The sequence below is a fragment of the Cervus elaphus genome, chromosome 19 (assembly GCF_910594005.1).
Source record: "Cervus elaphus chromosome 19, mCerEla1.1, whole genome shotgun sequence".
Taxonomy (NCBI): domain Eukaryota; kingdom Metazoa; phylum Chordata; class Mammalia; order Artiodactyla; family Cervidae; genus Cervus; species Cervus elaphus.
Window position 1 is genome coordinate 73991378 of NC_057833.1, and position 25508 is coordinate 74016885.

The 25508-nt window shown below is 57.5% G+C and overlaps 2 protein-coding genes across 2 annotated transcripts in view; one reads left to right on the plus strand and one right to left on the minus strand.

Moving 5' to 3' along the window:
- The first annotated feature begins 829 nt into the window (after positions 1-829).
- Positions 830-5114, plus strand: LOC122675707 (stefin-C-like). The gene is made up of 3 exons (XM_043874717.1): positions 830-988; positions 4203-4304; positions 4777-5114. Exons 1-3 carry the CDS (start codon positions 914-916, stop codon positions 4903-4905), a joined length of 306 nt encoding a protein of 101 aa, XP_043730652.1. The 5' UTR covers positions 830-913; the 3' UTR covers positions 4906-5114.
- Positions 5115-11396: 6282 nt separating this feature from the next.
- PDXK (pyridoxal kinase) overlaps positions 11397-25508 on the minus strand; it is a 30783-nt gene continuing 16671 nt past the window's right edge. Inside the window, exons 3-11 of the mRNA XM_043874317.1 lie at positions 24672-24776; positions 23960-24043; positions 23148-23194; positions 22302-22387; positions 21206-21251; positions 19100-19211; positions 18082-18218; positions 16986-17052; positions 11397-16723 (exon numbers count right to left, since the gene is read on the minus strand). Coding sequence (XP_043730252.1) covers positions 16611-16723; positions 16986-17052; positions 18082-18218; positions 19100-19211; positions 21206-21251; positions 22302-22387; positions 23148-23194; positions 23960-24043; positions 24672-24776 — 797 coding nt within the window. The 3' untranslated portion in view covers positions 11397-16610. The remainder of the gene's footprint in view (positions 16724-16985; positions 17053-18081; positions 18219-19099; positions 19212-21205; positions 21252-22301; positions 22388-23147; positions 23195-23959; positions 24044-24671; positions 24777-25508) is intronic.

Consider the following 25508-nt stretch of genomic DNA (forward strand, 5'->3'; position numbering starts at 1 on the left):
CCTGACTCTGCCGCCCACCTCCCAGGTGCCCCTTCCCCACCAAGACCTCGGCCTTGTCTCTTACTCCATGTGTCTGCTCAGATAATTGGTTTCCCAGTGTTCCCCAAGAGCCCAGGCCTGGACCGTAGTAGGGTGCCCCCGCCCCAGCCTGGGTAATAGTTGAACCAACTCTAAATCCTATCCCACACCCATCAGAACCAAGCCCTAGTAAGCAGCACCATCCACCTGACCCCCATGCCGTCTGAGGCCCTGGAGTCATCGCCTCCCTGCCCCTGGACCCCTCTGTGGCTCTCCCTCCTCCCACGCCAGCCCTGCCTGTGTCATCGGTCACACGTCCATGATGTGCATAGCAGCCCACAGGACAGGCCAGGACGGGTAGGGCTCTGAGGCTGGCTGGGGGATGAGGGGCTCCAGGCGGGCACAGGCAGGTCCCCCTGAGGCCCAGGCGGCCCCGGCCCCTCTCTTCCAGGTGCTGAGCTGGTGGGGGCTTCTCTTCTCTCCGCCCTTGGCAACTCTCAGGTCCTGCTGGTCCCGTGTCTCCTGACCTATATGGAACCCGAAGGGTCGGTGACCCCCCTCAACCTCCCATGTGAGTGGATCCGTCTGTATCTGGAGATTCTGTCGTTGCCTCCCCCCACTCCCACCCCCATCCAGCAGGGAGCTCCCATGCCTGCCTGTGACTTAGCCACCCACAGGAAGATGCCGATGTCCTGCCCCCCGCCCCCATCCCGTGTCACAGCATGTTCCTGAATGGGACCAGGACTTCCCCTCCTTGTTCCCTGTCCGTCAACCCATGCTCCGCCCATGCATCACAGGACCATCCCTCCAAGTGTGGGAGTTTCCCATTAGCTCGCTAGTCCTGAGAGTGTCAGCAGCTCCTACAGGTCATCCGCCCAGCCTGCCGACAGCCAAGATGTTGGGGCCAAAGGTTGGTGGGTTCTCAGAGACTCAGGCTGCCACAGCCAAGACCCAGGCCATTGCTGACCAGGTAGGGCTGCTGCGGGCAGATGGGGTCCTGGGACCACGGTGGTCGGCAGTCATGACCTCTGGGACAGAGGCACTGCACCCTAGCACATCCCATTCTCTCTTGAGAAGAGAGAGGGGCAGAGGAGTTGGAGGGGGAGGCAGGGTGACATTTGGGGAAAAGCACATGGAGAGGAAAGGACACAGCAGGGGGTGAGGTCATCATGAGTGAGTCAGGGGCCCAGGCCTCCTAGACTCAGGCTGTTATTTTAGCCTCTCGTGTAGGTTTGAGATGCTCTCCAGTGACACGTTTACAGACTGAAAGTTGCTGGGCCAAGTAGGCAGAGTCTGGATCAGACCCTGGGCAGCTGTCCAGCCCCTTTTCCAGGAAAACTCTTGCACCCGAGGGTCATGTGGGATTGGGGTCTGTCCCCCTGTCCTCATAAGGAAGAGAAGTTCAGGGCCTGGGGTGGGGTATTCGAGTTCTGTTGAGAAGAGGAAACTTGAGACAGACGGCTGGGTCCCTTATCTTTCCTGCCCACCCCTGCCCTGCTCCCTGCTCCACTGCTGCCTCCTACATCCCAGGGCATGTGCTCTGCCGAGTCCTCAATCCTACCAGGGCATGCGCTCGGCCAAGTCCTCAATCCTACCAGGGCATGCACTCTGCCGCGACCTAGATCCTACCATTGGGACCATCTAATATCAGTCAGGGAAGGGCTGAGTCAGTCTTGGGAGACCTTAGCGACTGAAGGATCTGGGGGACAGCCAGTGAGAGCCAGGCAGAGGGGTGTTCCCTGTTCTCCCCCTCCACGGCCACTCAGCCCAGCCCTCCCCGCCTCTTCCTGGCTCTCCAGGCCTGAGAATCCCTGCTGGCCATGTGAGCCTTGCGAGAGGGTAAGCCCCCTCGGGAGACAAGGGTTTCCGTCTCCAGGGGCTGCACTTGGGGTCTATCCCATGAGAGTCACATGTCAGGGCACCGTCCTCACTGCCCCTGGGAGCCATGTGGCCACCTGTGTGCTGGGTGGGCTCTGTGAGGGGCAGGGGCACCGTCTGGAGGCCTTTTGTACTGAAGCTTTCATGAACAGATAAGGGGAAGTGAGGCCAGAGATGGACCTGTGCCCACCACATCCAGCCAGGCTTGCACAGAGCAGGGCTCTCCTGCTTCCACTCCTGAGACAGACAGAGAGGATGATTCCATCCCAGGCCCCCAGGAGGGTCTGTGGGTGTCACTCACCCCCGGGTTGGATAAATGATCACAGGGTCAGTTCCCTACAGCTCTGTGAAGAAGGGTTGCATGGGTGAGTGTTGAGACAAGGGTGGGCCCTGGCCCAGGGGGACACACCCACACTGACCACCCTGAGAGCCGTGGCAGCCTCCTGGAAGAGCAGGTGGCCCACCTTCTCACCACCTGACCCTCCCTGCTCCTGTCCTTTCTCCCACCTAATCACCAGAGTGCGGCTCCCTGCAGGCCCTTGCCAGGTGACTCACTGGCATGCATAATGGTGATGCCCTTGGCTCCCCAAGCAGCAGGTGCTTGGGGTTCAAAACTCCTCCGACCCCCAGAACTGGTCTGGGGACTTCAGCGCAGTGAGCTCCTGTGGCTGCTGAGCACTCAGAAACCAGATTAGATCTTAAAGTCAAGACAAAGCAACCTGCTCTTCCTTCCTCCATAACAAGCTCACTTCCCCAAAGGCCAAGACCCTAGAAAACCTGACTGATCCAAGAGTATTATTACCATCTGACACCAAAGACCAGAAACAGCCTCTGCCGAACGGCCCTGCATCCTAGGGGGACCACCTAAGAAGGCAGCAAAGGACCACCCTGGTGACCCAGGGGAGAAGAATCCACATGCAGGGGACCTGGGATCCATCCCTGGTCCTGGAAGACACCACATAGTGCTGAGGAAGTAAGCCCAAGTGCCACAACTCCTGGGCCTGAGCTCCAGAGTCAGGGAGCCGAGACTCCTGAAGCCCCCGTGCCTACAGCCTGTGATCTCAACGGAAGCCCCCACTCTTTGAACCTGGAGAAAGCTGGCATGCAGCCTCCAAGACCCAAGACAGCCAGAAAAAAACAATAAGTAAGTAAAAGTTAACAACGGAAAACCCAGAGTTATGGCACGTTTAAAAAATGAAAACTAAAATAAATAAAAGTTTAAAAGTAGAAAAGCATTTTTTTAACTGTAATAGTGCTTTATCTGTTGCAGAAGAAACTGGGATTCCTAAGAGAACCCTGGAAAAGGAAATGACAACCCTTTCCAGTATTCTTGCCTGGAGAATTCCAGGCAGGCTACCGTTCATGGGGTCGCAAGGAGTCAGACACCACTGAGCAACTAACATTTTCACTTTCACTTTTTTCCCCAAGAGAATTAACGCACCTCTATAAGATCAAACCAGTCAATCCTAACGGAAATCAACCCTGAATATTCACTGGAAGGACTGATGGTGAAGCTGAAGCGCCAGTCCTTTGGTCACCTGCTGGGAAGAACTGACTCATCAGAAAAGACCCTGACTGGGAAAAATGGAGGGCTGGAGGAGAAGGCATCAGCAGCTGAGATGGTTAGATAGCATCAGCCACTCAATGGAGAAGAATGTGAGTAAACTCTGGGAGACTGGAGGACAGAGGAGCCTGGCATGCCACAGTCCATGAGGTCACAAGGAGTCAGACATGACAGCAGCTGAACAGTAACAACAGAAGACGGAAGACTGGATTTGTAATAAATATTTATTTATTTTGGCTGTGCCACTTAGTTACTTGAGGCATGTGGACCTTCCTTGCGGCATGTAGGATAGAGTTCACTGACCAGGAATAGAACCCGGGCCCCTTGCATTGTCGTCATTGAGTCTTACAAACTAGACCACTGAGGAAGTCCCTGGAAAATTATATTTAATGTTCCATTTAGTTTAACTCTTTAAAATATTTCAATTTTCACTTTTAAAAGATTAACTAAAAAAGGGTATGTACTCTTTCAAAAGAACTAAGTAAAAAGAAAAACAGGGTGTGAACTTATACACATGGTCTTGATGCTGAAAATGTAAAATTCCCATCCTTGAAAAAGGAAAGAGAAATGATACAAAGAATATTTTTCTGTCCTTTCTCATCAGAGTCAACAGTTGAGTGTGTCTGCTCAGCTGTGAAGAACAGACATGCTCCAGAAAGAGTGTAGAATGTGGGCACTAGAGTTCAGCTGTAACATCTAATACAGGTGAGCTCACCTGTCTCTCCCTTCTCCCCTTCCCCAGGTGAAGTCCCAGCTAGAGGAGAAGGTGCAGAAGAAGTTCCCAATGTTCAAGGCTGTGGCATTCAGGAGCCAGGTGGTCGCCGGAATGAACTACTTGATCAAGGTGGGGTGTCAGCCTCTTGGGAGAGTCTGGCTGAAGTGGGAGCTCACAGGTGCCCAGGGCAGGGGTGCTCAGCAGGGTTCTGTGGCAGCCCTCAGCTTCAGGGGTTTGGTGGCTGTCTAAAATGAGCATGTGTGTGCAAGCATGTGTGTGTGCACATATGTGCACATGTGCATGTGTGTGCATATGTGTGCACGTGTGTGCTGTGGCCTCCTTGGAGAAGAGCACCTAGCCTCTCGGGTGACTGAGGGCTCTGATGGAGTGCCTGTGGGTGAGGGGTGCTGGCTGGGCACCGAGGGCATCCCTTGCACTTGAAGGAGGAAGGTGGCAATGTCCTCAAGTCCAGTCTCTGGGGACATGAAGAGACGAAGCCTCCGGGCATCCAGGGCCTTCCTGCCCGGCCAGCCAAAGCCAGCAAATCAGGGGGCTGTGGGATGAGAGGCCCCACCTGCCCCTCACTGGACTCTCCTTTCAGGTTCAAGTGGACGAGGATGACTTCGTGCACATCCGAGTGTTTGAAAGCCTCCCGCATGAGAGCAAGCCCGTGGCCTTGACCAGCTATCAGACCAACAAAGGCAGGCACGACGAGCTGGCGGACTTCTAGGCCCGATTTTACAGAGTCCATTGCCCATGTGGGTCTCTCCTCTGCAGGCCTGTCTGGGACCAGACGTGGTGCCCCTTGGGGTGGGGTGGTGTCTCTGTTCTCTGCTTTTGCTGTGTTCATTTTTTTCTCCCAATCCTCAATTTTAACTAAATTTCTTTCAAGGAGGGCTTGTGTTATCTTTAAATAAATATGTTTTCTGTTTTCACAAATTGTCTCTGTTGGGGTTTGTTTCTTCATCTGAAGCTCCGATCACAGTAGAGAAGGGTCAGCAGGTGAGAGGTGGCCTGGGTGGAGCCCCCACTGGGCCTCCTGCAGCCTGAGCCTCCTTCCCTGAGGAGCCGAGGAGGGGGAGAGGGTGGCCCAGGTGACGGTGGGCGGGTGGCACACCCGGGGGCCCGGGAGACTCTGCTCTAAGCACAGCTCCACACGCCGGCATGGTGACGCTGTGTCGTGGCTCCAGGTCTCAGAACCCCCCACCCCACCCAGTACAGTAAGAGGGGCTGAGAAAATCCGACCCTAGAGCATTAGTTCTGGATGGACTCAGATACATTCTAGATGGACTCAGATACATTCACGCATTTCTGCTTGGGTAGAGACACACAGATGTGTGCAGGGGGGCGGTGACCCGCAAGCCCTGCTGAGTGCTACGTCCTGCGAGCCCAGCTCCAACTACCCACTGACTGTCCGGGGTATGCGCTGGGTCTGTCTCAAGGCTTCCTGGTTTCCGCAGCCAGTTACTACCTTTAGTGAGGTCAGTCCGGTGGTGTGTTTGCCATGTGTGTGTGTGTATGTGTGTGTTTGTGTGCAGTAGAACAGAAAAGTGCTCCCTGCCCTGTAAGACAACACTGGGGACAGCTCTATGAGGCTCAGGGTCCAGGGAGACAGCCTGCTCCTGAGGGTCGGAGTCTGTCTCCTTCCTGTCTCCACTTTGTCTCCGGGGCAGGTGGTGGTTTGTGCCAGGCCTGTCACTGGAGGCTGGGAGGTGCAGGTCGTGAGGGTCGAATGCAGAGCAGCTGAGCACTCCTTGGGGAGCAAACAGACTGTGAGAGCAGGAGAAGGAGACTCTGAGTCAGGAGCTGTGTGTGTCCTGCTCTCTGCTGAGCTCTAGGATAGAAAACCTGCATCTCGGGCTGTTGGTCTGGGAAATCAGAAGCCAGCGAGCCCTTTTGTGTCGACTTGAAGAGCAGCTGTATTTCCACCTGGAAACTTCCAGTGAAAGGCAGGGGATGGGGGATGCTATGTAGGTGCCTGGACAGGGCCGACAGCCCTCATCTCACAGCAGGGAGCATCTCATAGCTGGGAGCACGGAGCACAGGGATGGATGCAGGTGTGACCACCGGGTTCAGACAGAGGGTCCCCCAGGTGTGTCCTGGGGGTGACAAGGTTTTGACACCAGAAGAGCTGGTGGTTGCAAACCATTGTGAATGCACTAAACACTGAAGTGTACACTGTCACATGGTGAACAGACTTCCATGCCAGCCCACAGGTTCAGACCCCACACTTCTACTGCAGGGACCACAGGTTTGACCCCTGCTTGGGGAACTAAGTTCCCACATGTCACACAGGGCTGCCAAAACTAAGTCAATTAAATTATTTTAAAAGGAGGGAACCTACTTTAAAAAATAAATAAAATAAAAAGAATAAACACAGTGGTAAAGTGTATATTGTGTGAGACTAAATATAGTGGTAAGGTGTATGTTGTGTGAATCATACTTCGGTAAGAAATCGACTAAAATGCCAACAGGACACCAGAGGCAGTCTGGGGCAGGGTGGCAGAGGGTTTCAGGGACTTCTGGGGGGTGCTCTCTCATTGCCCCCAGACCCAGTGTCCCCACCAGCCATGGGTACTGACCTAGTGGACACCCCTGCTCTCTGGTCCCCAGTACCTGCTTCAGGGACCCCCAGGGGTACCTGGGCCCTACCTGCTCCAAGGCTATCCTCTCCAGCCAGTCTCTCACTCAGCCCCAGCCCTTAAAGGTCCCCCACTGGGAAGAGAATCTGCGCGGTCCCTCTCTGCACACTTGCAAAGGGCACCTCAGGTCACCCACCCTGAATACCCTCTGTTTCCTGGACCAGACTGAGGTTTGTGCACTGGGGAGACACAGACACAGTGGCCCACCCCACTCCCACCAGGCCAGCACCCCAGTCCTCAAGCTCTCCAGACAGGGAGGAGCCCCTCTGGATGGGCAGGCACCTTCCCCGTTCCCACCCCATCCTCTCTCAGCAGCCCTTGGGGGCTTCTTCCTCCCCTGTGCCCAGAATTTTGGGGCAATGCTTGGAGGTTCTGCCGCCCGGGTCCCCAGACTGCTGAGTGGCTGGCCCTGTGTGATGTGGAGGCCGTGTCCCTGCTGCGGGGCTGGGCTGAGGAGAGTGCGGGGCCCTCCAGGCTCAGATCAGAGAGAGTAGCCCGCGGGCACAAGCTCTCTGAGTGCCCTGGGAACACGGAGTCTCTGCCGACAGATGAGGTCTGGTAGGTGTGGCTGGTGGGGCTTGTGCCCTGCAGACACCTGTGGCCATGACCATCTGTCTCATCCAGCTGGAGTGCCCAGGGGGCCCTAAGCGAGCTGCCCGAGGAGGCAGTATCTCCTGCTTCTCATCCTCTCCAGAGCCGGGGTGCAGGGGCTCCAGGGCTTCACAGCTTCCTGCTTCTCAATCCCCTCCACAGCACAACCTGGTCAGGAGTCTTGCCTGGGCACAGCTGTGATGGACTCTGCCGAGCTGAGCGTTTGTGTGCCAGATCCCCCACTGGCAGGGGCAAGAGTGGACAGCAGGGCAGACTGGGCCCCTCTGTAAGGGAGCTTATGATGTCATGGGTGACCAAACACTGATGGCTTCCCACTCAGATCCAACCTCCCCACCTGCCCTGAGGAAAGGGGGACTGTATAATTGGGACACATGAAAACCCACACTTCCCAGACTTTGCAGCAGGTGTGGTCACACAAGCAGGTGGGACTCAGGCACGGCCTGATCAAGGGGCTGCCATAGGGCCAGAGTCTGCTGCAGCTGGCGTGCTTTCCCAGAACTCCTCTCCCAGGAAGCTCTGTGTGACCACAGGGACTGGCATGTAGGTCCACTGGGGCAGGGGGAGGTCCTGAGGGCCAGCTAGAGGACACGGCTCCTCAGGAGCCTGGTACCTGACCTGGCGTGGCGGGTGGGGAGGAGCGGAATTGCTGGGCCCCTTTGGTGGAACCTGACCACGTCTGCGCTCCTTCTCCTCACTCTTCCCCATGGGGATGCTCACCTTTGCCACCTTTAAGGATAAATCATCAAGGAGCACACACGGGAAGGGCTGCCTGGTGGCTGGCCTGCCCAGGCCCTCAGGCTGCATGTGGCCCTGAACACTCAGACTAGCAGGGAGAATTACAGCCTCACCCCGTACAAAGCTGTCTGTGGATATGGTGGTCTCCTGGCCATCGAGCAGGTATGCCTGGCAGGGTCTCTGGGGTGAGGGCATGATGGGCTTTTCCCATTATGGGAAGCATGGGCTATTCCCATCAGGGGAAGCAGACCAGGGGCTCAGACACGACATACGCCCCTAGGAGCCCAGACCGGGCCCAGGCCAGGGCACTGCTGGGTGACCCACCAGCAGCCAGCTCAGCAGTCCTGGGTGGTGTTTGCCCCAGAAGGTCTTTGTTTGGACTGGGGGGTGAGGGGGCAGCCAGAGATGTAAGGAGGTGGAGCTTGGGGGATGAGCAGTCTGGCCACCTCCCTGGGTGGAGAGGCACAGCTTCCATCTGGACTGGAGTGCTGAGGGAGGGGAGGGGGGCACTCGGCTGATTGTGCGGGTCGGGGTAGGCCTGAGACCTGCCCCACTAAAGTCCCCTGGGGATTCTGAAGGGCAGAGGGGTTGAGAGCTGGCAGGGCTAGCCCTGGGGCCCTGGAGAACGCAGTCAGGTTGGAGCCACATACCTGGCCGCGAGGCACGGAGGCTGGGCTGCAGCCCTGACTCCTTTGCTTTGGGCCAGTGGCCAATCTGTGTTCCAGGGAGCCTCTCAGCAGAGCTGGGACCTCGGCTTATAGAGATGGCTCTCCAGTCCCCAACTGTGTCTTCTCGTGGACTTCTTTTCTGAGGTCTTAGGGCCCCCAGCCCAGGGTGACCTCATTTAACTGAACTGGATCTGCAAAGACCCTATTTCCAAATAAGGCTGCACTCACAGGTTAGGATAGACACTCTGGGGATACAATTCAACCCACAACCGAAGTCACAGATGGCCCACATCAGCAGATGTTCTTCTGTTGTAGCTGACGCATGGCACCCAGCCCTGTCTCCCACCCCGAGACTCCCACCCACCTGGTGCTGCCCATGTCTGCTGGCAGCCAGGAGCTGGTCCTGTGCTCCCAGGGCATGTAGGGCCTTCCTAGCAGCCCAGGCTGTGCTTCCTTCTTCACTTGGCTGAAACCTGCCTGGTGACAGGCCTGGAGCAAAGGAGGCAGGGGAGGCCCATCTGAAAGGAACAAGCGTCAGTATGTCTCAGGGGTGTGACTGGTTAGAGATTCTCTCTGGATCCCCAAGGTTAGAGATCCTCATCTGGTCTCCAGATGAGGGAGCTGAGTTTCAGCAAAGGCAAGGGTGGTGGTCTGCTGCAGCATGGGGCATCTGGAAGAATTAGGGGTTGGGTTCAAGATCCTCAGGTGCGTCCTTCAAGCATCCCTATCTCAGGCTTGGGGCCCTCTCCTCCCCTATGAGGACCCTACTTTCAATGCACTGGGCTTCCCAGGTGGCCCAGTGGTAAAGAACCTGCCTGCCAATGCAGGATACGTGGGAGATGCAGATTCAGTTCCTGGCTCAGGAAGATGCCCTGGCAAAGGAAACAACAACCCACTCCAGTATTCTTGCGTGCAGAATCCTATGGACAGAGGAGCCTGGTGGGCTACAGTTCATGGGGTTGCAAAGAGTCAGACATGACTGAGCGACTTAACAACAATCAACTTTCCATGCTATCCAACAACAATCGACTTCCCATGCAATCCACATTCTTGGTTTCCAGGGCTGCCAGACCCCAGGTGTCTGCATTACTCGTCTGTCTCCACACGTGTCTGCTTCCCTCAGCATCTCGTCAGGACACCAGGTACCAGATTGAGCCCCACCCTGCTGCAGTGTGATCTCACCTTAACTAGTACATCTGCAAAGACCGTGTTTCCAAATGTCACACTCTGAGGTTCCGGCGGACCTTTTTGGAGGACACCATTGATCTGGGGGAGACATCTGTCAAAGCTAAACTTAAACATACTTTTCAAGGTTGCTACCTTCATAACAAGACCCTGAATTCTACACTCAAAGTGGGCAAACTGTGAAATGTGAATTGATCTCCATGAAACTTTAGTAAGGAAGCGGGGAGAGGGATGGATGGAGGGAGGGGAAAGTGCCTTGTCTCTTCTCCCCCCACTCCAAGGTCACACACAAGGGCCACACCCTGGGGAAAGCAGAGCAACGACGGAAGGGGCCAGGGCCAGCCTTGTGCTGGCTAAGACCCTGCTGCAGGGGCCAGCCTGAGTCTGCACCTCCTGGGGAATTTATTCAATGCTGTAATTTAGGCAGAATTTCAGACAGGATGAGACTATGTGGCTGTGATCCCAGAAGCCCTGGGAAAGCTCCCTGCAATGCACGTTCTAGTGTCTGAATCCTACGGATGTACCCTACACAGCAAAAGGGACTTTGCAGATGTGTCTTAAAATGAGGAGTTGGTCTTGGAGTAGCCAGGTGGGCCCAGCATCATCACAGGGTCTCCATGAGAGGGAGACAGGAGGGTGGGTGTGAGGGAGACTGAAGAGGTTATGCTGCTGGCTCTGAAGGTGGAGGAGGAGCCATGAGCCAAGGGGCACAGGTGCCTCTAGAAAGATGGAAAAGGCAGGTTAGAGATTCTCTCTGGATCCCCAAGAAGGAACCAGAGCCGCCCACCCAGACATCTGACCTCCAGACTGTGAAAGGATAAGTCTGCGTTGCTGTAAGCCCCTCAATTGGTGGGAATGTGTTACAGCAGCCACAGGATCGGTGTCCCAGCCTTGAGGGCTGCACTGGGCTGGCAGAAGGTGATTTGAGAAATGGAGTCAGAGGTGCTTCAGACAGGACCCTGCATCCTTGCCCGCCTTCTCCCTGCCCGTCCGATGGAGCCTGGTGCTGCCTGGAAATGACGCTTGGACTTATTTACAAAGGTGTCAGTAGATGGCAGGGAGAGCAGGTACCGGCCGCTCACAAGACCAGTGCTGTCACCAGCAAGACGTGAAGGAAGCCGGAAGGAGCGTGAGGCTTGGTCAGTGACCAAAGCTGCTCCTCAGAATCGGGCAGGAGGGGTGGGGAAAGGGACCTGCACTCTCTGATCCCCAGCCCAATCCCAGGGGAAGCCCAGGGGCCTGGAGCCCACTGCCTGGAGCATCCAAACAAGCCCCGCCCCCACTTCCTGGGCAGAAAACAGACAGGGTTAGATGGATAGGACATCTGGCCACATGGGAACGAAGCTCCTCTGGGAAAAAGAAACCACACTTCAACAGCATCACCATGAAAATATTTATTTGTGATATCATAAGTCAGTAAGACAGAACAGACAGACACAGCCTCGACAGCGCTGCAAGGGGTTTATGTTTAAAACACATCCACAGGCGCACAGTAGGTGGGGCTGGCACGTAGAGCACAGGGCTAGTGAAACCATCGCCGGAACCGCAGGGAGCCCCTCTGGTCCCGAGGCTGTATCATTTCTCCCAGATTCTGGAAGGACAGGGTCGGCACCAACTGGCCTGAGTCAGAGCCTCAGTCCTCCTGCGGGTCCAGGTTTGTAACTGTTGCAGGAAACCCCGAGTGAAATTCTAGAAGTACGCAGCTTTGAAGCCAAAGACATTCAACACGCCACCTACACACCCTTATCCTTCAGGGGCTGCGTGGAGCGAAGTAAGAATTCACTTCTACCTCCCCAGCATCAACATTGACGCCTCCCATCGCCAAGACAATGGTCCCAGGTATTTTGCGGAAATGCACAAATTGCCTCTATCCCCTCTTCACTCTTTGGGGGCACACTGGGGGCGCTGCTGCCAGGCTCATCCATTCCCTTCGTCTGTCCCTCCTCCATCCTGGTCATGACCCACACTCACCTTCCTCGTGCCAGAAGCTGGGGGCTGGGTGAGAAAGCAACAGTGGTCCAGACCCCGCTGACCCAGCTCTGTATCCTTGGGTGCACGAGGACCAAGACCCCTGTCTGGGGGCTCCCGAGCAAAGGGCCCTAGGGTGGTGTGCCCCCTCTGTCTGCCTGATCCTGCCGGGCGGAGGGCAGCTCTCGCAGGACAGCGCTGCCCCCGGCCAGGCTGAGTGGCCCATGGCATGTCCTCCCAAGAGTGTTTCCTGCTGCAGAAAATTGGGCTGCTGAGGGGCCGGGAGCGTCCTTCCCTGCAACCCTGAAGCTTGGGGCCCCTCCCTGAGCACAGGGCTCTGCTTGGCTCTGACAGTGGAGAGCTTTAAAAACACCTGTTTGCTCTGCCAGGAGTTAAAAAGAAAATTCTTAAAAGAAGTTTCCACTCATATAAAGTTTTAAAATATTCTCTAAGCCAGACCTAAAATGGCTTGCCAAGTGACCAAACGAACACACGCTGTTGGGAGCAAAGACCTCTAGTGAAAGGCAGGAATGTAGCTTGTAAGACAATGTTTCTTGATCGGTGTCTCTGCACATTAAGAACAAGAAGTCTTGCACCAAGGAGTCCAGGGGAAGATGGGAGCAAAGGACAGCTCACGGTTTTAGGAACTGAGACCCTGGGCCATGTGGCAGATACACTCAGGGCCCCTTTCCCCACGCAGTGAACAGACTACAAACCCCAATTCTGGTTACGATCGCCAGACAGGAAAGCCCCTGAAGAAACACCCCTAGAAGGGTGGCTGCTGGGTCGCACCAAGGGGAGCGGGGAGAGGACCTGTGCCCTCACTGCCCCCTGCTGGCAGAGACCTGAAGCAAGGCAGGTCTCAAACCACTGTGTTAAGTCGCGTTAGTAATGACTCTGTGTGACCCCACCGACTGTAACCCACCAGGCTCCTCTCTCCATGGGATTCTCCAGGAAAGAACACTGGAGTGGGTTGCGAAGCCCTTCTCCAGGGGATCTTCCCAACCCAGGGATCGAACCTGCATCTCTTACGTCTCCTGCACCGGCAGGCGGGCTTTTTACCACTAGTGCCACCTGGGAAGCCCTCCGAAAACAACAGAGCTGTCTACAAAAGCGGGCTCCTGCTCAGGACGCTCACGGCTGCAGAAGCAGACACAGATCCAGGCATGCCAGCTCTGCACAAGGCTGCAAGGCCACACGTGTGCAGGCGCTCGATCCCTGCTTGGTGGGGACCAGCCTGACCGGCTCTCACGGGCAGACCTGGAGAACATTGCAGGAGGTGGGGCGGGGTCTTCTGGGGAGAACACAAGCATCCTGACCAAGCAGGCCTAAGTTCAAGGCTTCCTGGCCTCAAGCCATAGACACAGGCTCCCAGAGGGAGAAGGCCCGCTTTCCCGAGGGCCAAAGGTTCCTCTGGGTGCCCCCTGGCACATCCACCTGCCACCTCCCTCAGTAGACACGGGAGTCAGCTCTCCAGGGAGGCTACTCGGGGTGATGAGAAGTGAAGCCCCCAGCAGCTGGGCAGTGGGAGGTGGTCTGGATCCGAGATGGGTGGGCCTGGGATCTCAGAACTGAGTCTGGGAGCCACGTGGCTGCCACCCAGACTCAGAAAGCCAGGACCGCATGGCAGCGGCCCTGTGGGCACATACCTCTCTGCTCCTCAATACACTCCCCTCCTTCTGGCCCAGGCAGGTGCTGAGGGGTCCTGAGCAGACCCCTCCCCGCCCCAGAGGGAGACCTGAGACCAGGCGGGCAGCCAGGGCGGGCTATTCTGGCTTGGAGCACAGCCCAGTTCTGTGGTCACAGGCACAGTGATTCACAGACGGGGGCCCCCACCGCCCCAGGCAGGTGGTCCCGAGAGGGTGGTTGCTCAGCGCGGTCCAGGGACCTCCAGACAGAACAGTGTCCCCTCCTTTACGGTGAGAACTGAGGAGTGAGTTCAGTCCTCAACTGAGGAGTGAACAGGAGGTCTGAGCAATGAGAAGGTCAGGAGCCCCAAGACAGGCTCAGCCACTGTGAAATTAAACACACTCTAAAGACTGGGTCTGACAAATTTAAGGATAACAGAGCATCGTTTTCTACCATTGCTGACACTGCTCACAAAAATAGCGCAGACTAGCCTGGCTACCTCTGCAGGACTTGGCACTGATTCAAGGCTGGTTGAAGAAGAAGGACCATGTTTTGTAATCTGTCTCTAAGGTCTCCAGGAGAAGGTCTGAAATCTACACCCAGGGAATAAGCAAGCAATTCAGGGCCAATATAGCTCTCATCTTAAATTACTATTTTCTATGTTACTCAACTATAGAAAGTAAAAAAAAATAAAAAGGGTAATTCTAACTTGGACCCCAACTGTATCAGAACCCACTGCTACCAGGCTCGGGTAAGTTCTGGATGGGAAATTCTGAAGAGACAGCCAGGGCCTCTGCTGTTGTCACAACAGATGGACTAGATCCCCAGGGGAAGGCGCCTGAGATACACAGGTTCAGCAACATCACAACAGACAAAGAGCGCGCTTTGCTTGGGTGGGGAGGTTGGAGGTGGTTCTCACAGAAGCTAAGGGTCTCTCTGTGGGTCCCAAGCACCCCAGACACTCCCAGGAGCCCCAGTTTCCTTCTCTGAGCGCATGGGGCTTGGGCCCTGGCCTCTCCTCACAGCTGTGGCTTCATAGTTCAAGGAGACGGAAGAGCTCACGGTTTTACCGGTGGAGCAGCTCTGATTGTTCTGTGTATGATTCTGAGAATTAAGAGTTAAATCCACAGTGGGGGCCAGGACTAAGAAAGCACACTGTTTGCCAAGTGCATTTTTCTTTAACTTCACAGTGGACACAAAACAAGCTGCTACCCCCAACACCATGTTTTCAGGGAGGGTTTTCACCATCTTGTTGAGATAAGCAAGGTTCTTGCTTAAAAGTGTAAGTCATCTTACACTTGCTCTCCCTAAGGTTTGTTTTTTTTTTTAAAACAGGAAACAGGAAAAAAAAAAGATTTCCCATGGGCTGGCGGTGTGGCCATCTCCCAGCTCTAGTTGGCAGTGACTGTCTTTTCCACGAAGGGCTCTGTGAAGGCCAGAGCCCTGTGGGACTATGGTGGGTCCCTGGCCGCCCTACTGGGGGGCTGTCCCCCGCCAGGCCTTCCTGCGCCTCCTAGGCCAGCGGGCCCTGCAGGGACCAGGAAACAGGACAGGGACATGTGCCCTGACCTGCTGGCCACTGCAGGGAGCTGAGAACCCTGACCCTGTACAGAGGAACTAATGCCCGAGTTACAACATTCAGAACATGAGTGGAGTCGGGGAGAAAGACAAGAGTGGGTGCACAGCGTCCTGGGGAGACCAGCCTGCCGTCATCCGGGGGCATCTTCAACACAGGGAAGAAGGCGGCCCTGAGGCGGCGAGCATCCTGGAGACACAGGCCCGGCCTCAGGAGGGGACCTGCCTGTGGGGCCGGGGCTGCCTTAGGAGAGCCTGCTTCCCCAGGGATGCCCATCTGGGCCCGAACATCCTGTAGTCTCCCTGCTTCCCTCCAGGTTGTGGGTTTCTGAGAGGTGCAAACCCCACAGGCCCCAGAGTCGGGGGTGGGCTCTGAGCATGGGGACACCCCACCTGCATCCATGCTGGGGGAGGGTCCTCAAAATTCTGGGCAGAGCGGAGCCGGGGAGGTCACCCGAGCAGCGGACGACTGGACTGGTGTCAGGACTGGCGCCCCACCCACAGTGGGGGGGGCGGCGCTGCACCTTGCTTCCCGGCACCTGGCGGGCTCGGGACACAGGCAGCAGGGGAGCGGGGGCATGGGGACAAGATGACTGGGGTTGGGGTTGCACACACCAGCGGGGGGCCAGGCAGGAGCCCACCTCCTCCTTCTGGACACACCTGTCACCAGCAGTGGGTGGCAAATGCACAGCATGCGACCGACTGGCTCAACCATAAGGAGCCTGAAGATCCACAGGCGCCCTCGGCCACACTCCAGCCTCTGTCCCGTGGGGGTGCCTAGCGACGCTGAGTTACAAGGCAACCCCCCTGCCTGAAACACGAGAGACGTGCAGATTTCCGGGGTCTTGGGAAGGTCCCCGCCAAAGTGACTGTGCAGCGTTTGTGCGTCTGAGCTTCAGGAACTCATTCTTACGAAGAACAGAAGCAGAGACCCTGAAACCCACAGGGGCTGCCCTGCAGCAAAGCAGGAGGCAAAACATTCTGAACAGGGAACACAGAAGGCGAGCTGAGAGCAGGGATAAAGACAGGTACATCATTTTTCTGGACATGAACACTAACCCCTGACTCGCTGCGAGAGGCGGACACCGTGGTCTCCCTGGGCCCCGCGCTCAGGAAGGGGATGTGCCATGTGCCCCAAGCCAGCCCGGGGCCCGGAGACCTGAACACGGAGCTGGTTTTCCAGGAACCGTGGGGGAGGGGAGCTGGGGGTCCCAAATCACACATCTCTGTGATCACTTTGTTATTTTTAAAAAGCATGACTGGCACATTTTCACAATTAAGACCAGTGGATGCTGGACACTCACGAAAGAAAAAAAATACCAAGTTTCAGTCACACCTCTAAGGCAGACGTTACATTTTTCACAAGGTCGGAAACGGAGACACCTAACACTGGGAGTGACGGAGGCGGGTTCGCGAGGCTCTCACAGCACCGTGGCCTGCACGACGATCTCGGGGCTCTCGATGTCCTTCTTGCTCTGCACCATCCTCAGCTCCAGCTGGGCGGGGCTGGGTTTCACGCCTTCCCCAGACTTGGCTGCAGGACAAGCAGAGCATTGACAACAGGGCCGGGGGAGGGCGGGGGGGAGTCATTCCGAATTTCTCTCTTCCTTCCCTTCGCCTTTGGGCTGAGTCCCCAACGCTCATCCCTGAGTGTCCATCTCAGCAGGGATGGACATGCTGCTCCTCCATGCTGCCCCTCCCCAGCCCTGAAGGCCCCAGCCAGGGAGACAGTGGGAGCCTCGCCCTGCATGATGCCGCCCCACACCTCTGCCCGCCCGCCTGCCTGCCAGGCCTACCTTTTGCACACTTGATGGTCCGCTGCAGAACGTGGTGCATGGCTGACACAGTCTTCTCACAGGCTACCTGCAGGGAGGGGAGGACGCTGAGCCCCGCCCACATGGGGCGCTCTGCCCCCCAACCCCCATGCTGCCCGAATGGACACTGCCCACCAACAGGGCACTGGCTCCATGATCCCCCCACCAGGAGAGCCGAGCAGAGAGGACTGTGCGCTAAACAGACCACAGGCAACTGTCAGGACTGCCTGCCACGTAGTAGGTGCTTAATAAGCCTTTTGGGAATGAATCTATTATAAAGAACGCACACAGGAAAGAGCTCCTGCCCCCAGGCTGGCCTTTCAAAGTTAAAGACAGGGCTCAGCAGTGCCGAGGAGGCAAGTGGACTCCTTCCCCGACAGTGGGATCTGGGCTGAGCTGAACTCAGGCTTGGCAGAGGGCAGCCCCACGAGGCCTCCGTCTGGGCATCAGTGGGCCATGAAGCAGGTCTGAGCTCACCCTCTGCCCTCCAGGGAGGAAGGAGGAAGAGAAACAGAAGAATGTTGGCTTGGAGTCACAGCCAACACTGCAGGTTCACCCAAGCCTTGCCGGTGACAGGAAGGGCCGTGTCCCACCCTGCATTTCACAGTACCAAGGGGGGCACCCAGCCATGCTGACCACCGGGGAGGGTGCACACATGCCCCCCAGTGAAGGAGGGCAGCGCAGAGGGACGTCAAAGGACACAGTTGTGAGGCCTCTGCCTGACCACACAGCACACAGCAAGGACGCCATTTCCCAGGTTACCAACCCAGTTTTGCAATTGCTTGCCTGGCCAGCACACAGGGGCACTGCAGACATTCATACACCAAGTGGGGGGAGGGACAGACAGGGGACATTCAGGAAGAGATGGGTCTCCAGCAGGTCTGACCGTAAGGACTGTGTTCTGGGATGCCCTGTCCCTGGATTTCCTTCCCTGGGATGCTTCTAGACCTTGAGTTGCTGAGGCCACAGCTCCTGTGTCCCCACGAAGCCCTGAGATTTCGCTGGGCTCAGGAACCCCGTGAATTGGCCCAGCCAACTCCAGCATCTTAACGTGCTGTCCCCTTTGTGCCCCGCTGACCTTGAGGTTGTTGGGGTGCTTGTGTGTCCATGCCAAAAGCATGGCAGCGAAGAGGTCCCCGGTGCCCACGAAGACCGCATCCACCTTGTGCATGTCCATGCGGATGCGCTGCGTCACCATGGAGCCATTGGGAGCCCCTGGGGGGAAAGAGTCCAGCATCTGGGGCCCCAGATCCTTGGCCGGCAGAGGCCCCCAGTGTGGCCTGGGAACTGGCCAGCCCTCCCCTGCACAGTGTCAGGGGCTCAGCGCGCCTGGATCCCCATGCTCCCTAGTGACCGCCCATCCCAAGTGAGAAAGTGAGGGATGGAGGCCCAGAGGGCTACACAGTGAGAGTGGCCTGTGGGGGGACAGCGCGCAGCCTGAAGGTGAGGGGCCAAGACATGCTATGTGCTGCAGCAGGAGCCTCAGGGGATCTAGAGTTGTAGGGACCACGTGAACTGGCTGAGGTGGGTGTGTGTGTGAAGGCGTGTGTGCATGCGCGTCTATGAGTGTAAGTGTCCTTTTGCACAGACAGAAAGCCATGCATGTGGGACTGCTCTCTGGGCCAGTGGGGTGACCCCAGCCTTCTGTCATTTTATGCTATGGCAGCCGCATAATTAAAATACTGACACGGCAGAGCGCGCAATGAACTCCCAGTGATGTCAACACCAGGATCAGCTCTGGGGTCAAGTGGGGCGGGGGTGGGGAGACGCCTGGTTCCCCAGCAGCGGGGCTCCAGCTGGCTGGTCCCCATGACCCTGGAGTCTGTAAGAGGGGACACTATCTGATACTGAGCTACCAGCTCAGCAAAGGACACGGAGCACTGCGTGATGACCCTGGGGGAGTGGTCAGCACCCTATGCTCACTGGATCCCAATTCACGGAAACCTCTCCTGATTCTGTTTCCAATCTGGTCTTGGGAGGAGAAAGCTGGCCACTGCCGAGTCAGGCAGGATTTTCCTTCCACTGAACCCAAACCTCGGAAGCCTCAAGGGACCCGCAGCAGGAGGGAGCGCAGCGCCGGGGGGGTGGGGACCTACGAGTCCTCTGGCTCCCCAGCGCCATCAGGTAGTCACTGCCCCTCGGGGACAGCAGGTCTGAACTGGTGATGACCACCGTGTCCGGGCCCATGGAGTGCAGCATGTCCATCACCTGTGGGACACAGGGAGCGTGTTAGCCACGCCTCAGCCACTGCCAGGGAGCTGCCCCCCGCGGCCATACCCTTCAGACTCTTACAGAGTCTGGATGGGAGAGAGACAGAGGCTGAGAATGTGCGAGCCGCACCCTGGCCTCGCCCGATGCCCCCCACCGTCCCGCCGCCCAGCTTGGCCAGGTTACAGCCGCGTCCCAGTTCCCCACCCCCACCCCAAGCTTCAAGTCCAAGGGTGCAAGCCTGTTGGCCCCCACCCTGCACCCCACCTGTGCCCAAACCTTGGAGGAGGGAGCCAACCTGCCAGGCCATGGTCCTCCTTCTTCCCTCACCTGGGCTCTGGGGCAGCAGGAGCCATGCCCAGCAACCCCCAGGCAAAGATAGATTCCACCCCATCCGTCCTGGGAAGCTTTGAACTCATCTTTTATTCATTCAACAGACACATACCCTCTCTCTCCCCAGCAACACACGCGCTGGGGGGCACTGTGCGGCAAAGTACTGCTAAGCCAGAGTAGATGGAGGGGAGCGGGCAGGGCTCGTGCCAGGTGGGAGGAGGTGACTCCACTACCGACCCAGAGCCTGTGGCAGGGGAGGCCGCCAGCCAGAGGGTCGTGTCCTGATGAGGAATGGACATCCTGTCTTCCCCATGCCAATGCCTCAGAGCAGCACAGATGATTCCGCGGGTGGGGGCCCAGCCGAGCACAGACGCTGGGAGGTGAGTCCTCTGCCACACTCACACATGTGTGCACCCAGAGCACACCCATGCACATCCATTTGCATGCATCCACACACTACACACACACACAACACATGCACATACCCGAAATGTATGCATACCCTCCCCACACACTAGACATACACACCCTGAAGGCACGCACAGTATCACAGCACCACAAGGGGGCATGCCGTCAACACAGCACCCCTGCGCCAGCTACCAGAAACACCCTCCAGTTCCCAAGGGGGGCCAGTCCATTAGAGATGGGGTCATCCTGACACCCCTGGCCACTCAGAGCAAGACCCTCAAAGCTGTGAAGGGACTCCTCCCACCCCACTCTCCTGCCCCAGGGAGCCCTCTGCCTATCGGGGAAACAGACACACAGCCCCACGGGTCCAGGTGTGACGACGACTGGCCGCCACCAGCTCTGACCCAGGGCCCTGGCTCCTCAGAGCATGTTTCCTGGGCTGTGAAGTGAGCACAGCCTCTGAAGAGGCCCAGACATGGAAGGTGTGAGGCCCTGGAGGCCCTGGTGCTCTGCGCACTCAGCCCAGGGGTGGTAAGCCCCAACTAAGGCGGAATCCTGGCAGGAGACCTATGGACCCTGAGCAAGTCCCGAGGGAAGGTTGAAAAGAACTCTGAAGAAATCTCACTCAGGGCTGCAGGGAGGCCCAGTCCACCCTTCCTGTCTGGACTCCCCCACTGTGGACTCCAGAAACACCAGCCAGCACCCGAGGGACAAGTCCATTCTGTGCAAGCAATCTTCACTCTCACTGTGTGCATACACCCACACGCACTCTCACACGTGCACACGGATGGGACACACACTGTAGACACATGCAGAGACTGGGGTGATGCCCACAAGCCTGGGAACCCCGAGGGCTGCCAGTCACCTCCAGAGGGTGGGGGACAGGCGGGAAGGGGTTCTCCTACAGAACAGACAGAACATGGCCAGCCCACCATCCTGGCCTCAGGGACCCAGAGAGCAAACTTCTGTTGTTCTAAGGCACCCCGTCTGCAGCACTTTGGGATGGCTGCCCTGGACCCTCCGACGGGGACAGCTGTGATGAGCAGTGGGTGCACCCAGACCCAGCAGGCACTAGGCTGCCCATGACCAACCAAGTGGCTGAAACAGCATTTACAACGTGTCTCTGGCTGGCTGATGGGAAGCCGGATGCTGGCCACGAGGGCACCATCTCCCATGCCTGAGAGCACGTGGCTGTCCACCCCACCATGAGCAGGGCTATCTGTCCCACGCCAGGTTCAGGAAGGTCTCCTTACCTCTAAGGCGTCTTCCTGGCTGTGGATCTTTCTCCCAGTCAGCAACCTGGAAGACAGGCAGGTACAGGTGAGCTATCGCTTCCCTGGAGCCCACCTGTAAGAGTCCGGGGCTCTGGCGCACTGGTGACGCCTCCTGCCCACTGGGAACTGACTTGGCACTTGCCAGCCATCATGGACCAGGTGGATACCATGTCTGGTGTTTGGCTCATATTACTAAGTCAGCTTTAAAAGGGACTCACAAGTCACAGGGGTTGGTGAAGTCCCAGATTATGGTTGATGTTTGCACGTTAACAATGAGGAAGGGCGGCCAGGCATGGTCACAGCATAGTGCCCGTGAGGGCGGCCAGCGTCCACACAGACAGCTGTAACCATGGTTTGCCACATTCGCATGAGCCACCAACCACCAGGGATATCTGGGCAAGCTGCCATCCCTCAGGATCAACTGGTCCAAGTCAGGGAAGCCTAGTCCCCAAGAATCCAGGAGCCCCATTCCTACTTTAAGGGATGGTCTTGGAGCCCGAGGGGCTGTGGCTGATGGTCCAACAGCGCCGGACACTATGGGAACCCACTCACTGCAGTGCTTAGACAGGGCCCATGGCCCAGGAGCCCACTTGTCACTCCCTGGGCACCTGGCTCCCCCAGACATTAGGTGGTGGCCGGGCTGGGCATCCAAGGAAGGCCTCTGGACACTGGGCAGAGGGGCCGGCACAGTCCTTTCAACCTCGTGGAGATTCAGGATATGGGTTTCAAAGCTCCAGGGGGCAGCCTGCATCAGCTGCTGAGGGCTCTCCACTCCGTGGGCTGCTGTCAGCCAGGTGTGCCCTCGGCTCCGCAGGGCACCTCTGTCCCTTCCTGTCCCCAAGAGGCTCCTGCTGTTCGGGAACACGGCCGGGGGTCAGCATGACCTTAGGGAGGCGGGGTGAGAAGGCGAACCACTGCTGCTGATGACCGGCACCCGCCCTGGTACTCAGGTGGGCCGGCGGCTCCCTGACACGGGAGGACCTGCCCCGCACACTGGGGGCCACTCCGGCTCATCCCTGTCACTCTCCCCAAGGGGTAGGGGCCTGATGGCCCCGGGCTGGTTCAGGTGACTTACTCAGCCTCGAACTGGTTGGGGGTGATGATGTCTGCGACGGGTACCACCTTCTCTCTGTAAACGGGGAGGAGGTCATCGGGGACATACTGTGGGGAGAAGATGGAGCAGGCTGACCCACGGGGGTGGGGGCAGGATGACCTAGGGGGGCTCGTGCTGCGGGGACCCCAAAGCAGGGCTGGGAGAGCCCTTCCATCCTGATGATCCAGGTCAGGTCCCCACCAGCAGCTCTCCACCCCCTCCCCATGATGCCAACACCCACTCTACCCCTGGTCAGGGGCCGGAGCCCCAGGCCCATGGCCAGTTGGTGTGTCACTGGTGGGCTAAGTGACTTCTATGGTTGCAGGGGGTAGAGGCGAGTCAAAAGGAAACCAGTATTTTGTGACTAAAGGCAAAAGAAAGGGGCAGCAGAGGGTGAGATGATTAGACAGCGTTACTGACTCAATGGACATGAGTTTGCGCAAACTCCGGGAGATGGTGACGGACAGGGAAGCCTGGCATGCTGCAGTCCATGGGGTCGCAGAGTCGGACACAACTTTGCGACTGAACAACAACATTTTGTGACACATGAAAACTAGAGCAAATTTAAGCTCAAGTGTCCACTGATTAGAAAACAGCCACGTTCATCCTTTTGCAAATTATCTGCAGCTGCTTGAGCTACAACAAGGACCCCTGCTCTCTGAAACCCCTGCTCTCGGGCCTCCACAGAAGCCCCTCTGCCAGCCCCGCTGCTCCTTCCTGACAGGGAAGCCTTCAGGTCTGTGAGCAGCATCTCGCCCAGGTAGACCCTTAGAGGGCACTGGTGCCCAGCCCCGCTGACCTCCCTTGAACAGGAAGGGAAGCACTAACCATGGCGCCTTCTCCGTTGCGCTGGTCTCCCATCACGGGGTCGCACACTGTGGACACAAAGTTCCCCTTATGAGCAAACCTGCAGCTGTCCAGAGGAGCCCCCAGGCTTGTTTGGTTAAGTCTCATGCACGCAGCTAAAACAGGAAAAGTGCACTTCCCTGGAGGTGCAGTGGTTAAGAGTCTGCCTGCCAGTGCAGGAGACATGGGTTCAATCCCTGGTGCAAGAAGATCCCACATGCTGTTGAGCAACCAAGCCTCTGCACCACAACTCCAGAGCCTGTGCTCTAGAGCCCGGGAGCCCACGTGGCTCAGCTACTGAAGCCCGAGTGCCTTACAGCCCATGCTCCACGACAACACAGGCCCACGGCAATGAGAAGCCTGAGCACCGCAAACCAACAGCAGCCCCCATTTGCTGCAATTAGAGACAGCCTGGGCGCAATGACGACCTAGCCCTGCCAAAAATACATACATATTTAAAAAAATAAAACGGGAAAAACATAGCACCCCCATCCTCATTTTCCTCCTTACCTGGCATTTTACATTTTCTGTCGGGACCCCACCTGGGAGTCTCTCATCCCAACCCTCCAAGGACCGGGTGGTCTCTCTCTCTCTCTCTCTCACACACACACACACACACCCAACCTGATGCTGATCACAGCCTCTCTCATGTGCCCCAGACCGACACCAGATTCACGGTGAAGACGCCTTTCAGGCTCTCATCCCTGGAGGCCCAGCTGCTACAAAGCCCAAGTGCTGGGAGGGGCAGAACGTGGAGTGGGGGCACCCAGAAGGAAGAGGACCCCAGCACCTACCGTACACGAGCCTGGGGTTCTGCTGCTTCAGCTCCTGCACGATGTCCACCACCATGGCCAGGAAGGACTTGTCTCGTGTGTAGCCTTAGGGAGGGACAGAGACTCTTGTCACCCGACCACGGCAGAGGAAGACACAGCGCCATCACACCTACCTGCCTGGAGAGTGGCGGGCAGAGCCCAGATCTGCAGCCGAGACAAGCGTCCCAACTGCAGGCACCCAGGGGACATGGGCCATTTCCTGGGAGAAACGCAAACTTTTACAGGAGAGGAAGCAGCCATGGGTGAACGAGCAGCATTTTCCTTCCTCCCCTCCACTTTCCAGGATAAGCACGTTCACGTCTCACCACGTGTATAAATAAACGCAACCACGTGGGATTACACACCAGACACCAGCCATGTCGCTCACAGGAGTGTTTTCATCCACGTTGCTCACAGGAGTGTTTTCATCCCTGACCCCTTCCCAACACTGTACCTGTCCCCGGCCACGGGCATGGGGACCCCGGTGTGGAGAGGTGGCACAGCCAGGACCCCCAAGGTCACTACCCGGACGTGGCGGTCACGAGGGCCCCACTGAGCTCCTCCTGGAGGCACGACCGTCCCTCCTCATGGGTGGCAGGAGAGGGAGCAGCCGGGTTGGGGTACTCTGGGTCTCCCCACCAGCCCACCTGGGCGGGAGGCAGGCCTGGTTCCCCGTCCACGCCCCTGGGCTCACCTGTGAGCACGTAGTCATACTGATTCACGCTGTTCAGTTTCAGCCCGTCGTATAGCTCCTGGAGCTCGCCTGAGTTCAGCACTTGGCCCTTCCAGTGTGAGTAGCCTGGTGGGGTGGGGTGGGGGGCAGAGCAGATCACATGAGGCCCCGATGCTGCGTGAGGTCACCCGGGCACAGAGACTCGGCGGGGCCCCCCCAAAGCACGTCCTGGGGTTGTTATCACTGAGTCGGGGGCCCACCTCCCCTCCCAGTGCAGTGAGGCCCACTCAGCAGCCCCAAAGGACACCTGTGCTGCCCGCGTTGCACTGACAGATGGGACGCAGGGCCGCGTGATTTCTCCCCGTCCTCCAGTCGGGCACCTGAGGGCGGCTCCACACGTCTTAGTCCCCAGCTTTGCCAGACTCTGCTGCGTGCGTCCCCTCTCCAGGCCAAGTGGCTTGAACAGTCACCTGGGCACCCTGGCAGGTAGGAGCTTCTCGCATCCCTGCTCCCATCCAAGGTGAGCTCCAACCTCCAAGTCTCAGGCCACATCCTGACCGAGAGCCAGACATGAACTGGAAAGAGGCTGCAGCCTGGCTTCTTGGCCTGACAGGCACCCAGGTGAAGCCCCTACCCAGGCAGGCCCTCACCTGGTCACCCACCAAGGACACCCCAAAGTCCACCCATGGCAAGTTTGTCCCTGGCGGCCCTAATGCCAAGAGGTACCCCTTGAATGGATGGGTTTCTAAAGATATAAGGTAGAGCCTCAGGAGGCCTGATTTCTGCAACAACAGAGTTGAGTACTGACCACAAGAACAGGACCAGCTGTGGGCCTGGCGAAGGGCCTGCCGGGCCCAC